Source organism: Thamnophis sirtalis, unplaced genomic scaffold (assembly GCF_051295495.1).
Source record: "Thamnophis sirtalis isolate CommonGarterSnake01/CBP01778 unplaced genomic scaffold, rThaSir2_p1.2 scaffold_11, whole genome shotgun sequence".
In the NCBI taxonomy this organism is placed as follows: Eukaryota; Metazoa; Chordata; class Lepidosauria; order Squamata; family Natricidae; genus Thamnophis; species Thamnophis sirtalis.
In genome coordinates this window covers 54,299,242-54,300,930 of record NW_028261391.1, presented here as the reverse complement: position 1 = coordinate 54,300,930, position 1,689 = coordinate 54,299,242, and the positions used below count along the sequence as shown (strand labels likewise).

The following is a 1,689-nucleotide window of genomic DNA, read 5'->3' as shown; positions in this document are numbered from 1 at the left end:
TTATGTTAGATACTTGCTACAGTTATAAAGGTTTCCACCAAGGTCCTCTGTTCCGGCGGAAACAGAGGTGTAATCTCATTGGTTGAAGGGTCTGACAGCTCCCTATAAAAGGGCTGCTGTCAGACTCAACCTTTGCTGGATTGTTCATACTTTTTCTGTTACAATAAAGAGCTGTTGTTACCGTTAGCCTGTGTGTGCCTTTCCATTACCCAATTTAACACTGGCGACGAGGATGGGATTGGAAGGCAACTGGCGAACCAAAAAGAGTGTAGCAATCCAGCAAGTAAATCCAGCCCGGAGCTCAGCGCAGCTTTGAGCAGCCATTTTTTAGCAACAAACTCAAAACGCTCTCAGAACAGAAAATGGCCATGCATGCCCCACCGACTCCATATGACCCAGTCACTGAGCATTGGGCCTCATATATGCTGAAGTTCGACTGCTTCCTCGAAGCCAACAACCTCATGAGCCTTTCCGAAGGCCGCAAGGAGAACATGTTCCTTGGTTACTGTGGACGGGAAGTGTTCGAAACTGCCAAAGACCTCTCTGGGCCAACGCCGCTACAATCGGTTGCTTGGTCAGTGCTCCATCAGACGCTGAGGACTCACTATGCTCCCAAGCCGTCTAAGCATGTGCACCCACACGAATTTAATGTGCGTAACCAGAAGGAAGGCAAATCAATTAACGAGTATGTTGCGGCGCAACGAAAGGCCGCAGCATACTGTGAGTTCCAAGACCTAGACGAACTTATTCTTGACCGCATCATATGTGGTGTGCGGGACATTGATTTACAGAGGAGGTTACTTGCCAAATCTAACCTCACTCTACAAATTGCCTTGGACGAAGCCAGGGCATCAGAATTGGCTGTCAAGTCTACAGAGACCCTGCAGCGCCAAAGCACTCCACAAGACACGTGGAAGAGCACACATGTACATCATGAGGCTGCAGAGGCCGAGAGCTCAGAAAGTGAAGAAGATGATAGCTGCCGTATGCACAGTAGCCACGCCAAGCCTGCGAGAAAATTCAAACCACGATTCCCACTCCTGTGAAGGAGACTATGCCCGATCGGCTTGCTGTTTCCATGACGCTATCTGCCAGCGCTGCGAGGGAAAGGGGCACATCGCCAAAGTTTGCAGAAGCAAGCACCCCACAATGACCTGGCAGCCCAGAAGCCAACCTAACTGCCAGCAGAGGCCCAACCAAGGGGCATGGCAGAAGCCACGGTGCTCAGAGGGCAACACCACAGCCACCTACCACACCTCAATCGGCCAGGTCCACACAAGGCGGCCAAAAAAACTGAAGGTCACAGTCCTCATCGAGGGCTCCCCATGCGAGATGGAGATCAACAGAGGGTTATCACTGACCATCATGTCATAGTCCACACAGTAGCCCACTCAAGCGGGCTATCCCTAGCCTGAAGAAGCAGCATCTGCACGCCCCTGACATCCGCCTTCGTGATTACCAGGGGAACTGAGTCCGCATCGTGGGCCAGGGCACCTTCTGGGTGCAATTCAAGAAATACAGTGGCCAGCTCCCAGTGACGGTGGTCAGAGGCGACCTGCAGAGCCTCCTGGGGCTTGACTGGTTCAAAGCCCTGGGCCTAGAAGTGACTGGTATTGAAAGATGAGAAAGATGAGAGCACTGAAGCAATTTTTAAGGCGTTGGAGGACGTCTTCGGCACCGGTCTGGGTA

The 1,689-nt window shown here is 51.9% G+C and overlaps 1 protein-coding gene across 1 annotated transcript; it reads left to right on the top strand.

Annotated features, from left to right (window-relative positions):
* The first annotated feature begins 362 nt into the window (after positions 1-362).
* LOC148043653 (uncharacterized) lies at positions 363-1,046 on the top strand. The gene has a single exon (XM_087726091.1). It carries the CDS (start codon positions 363-365, stop codon positions 1,044-1,046), a length of 684 nt encoding a protein of 227 aa, XP_087582217.1.
* The last annotated feature ends 643 nt before the right edge of the window (positions 1,047-1,689 follow it).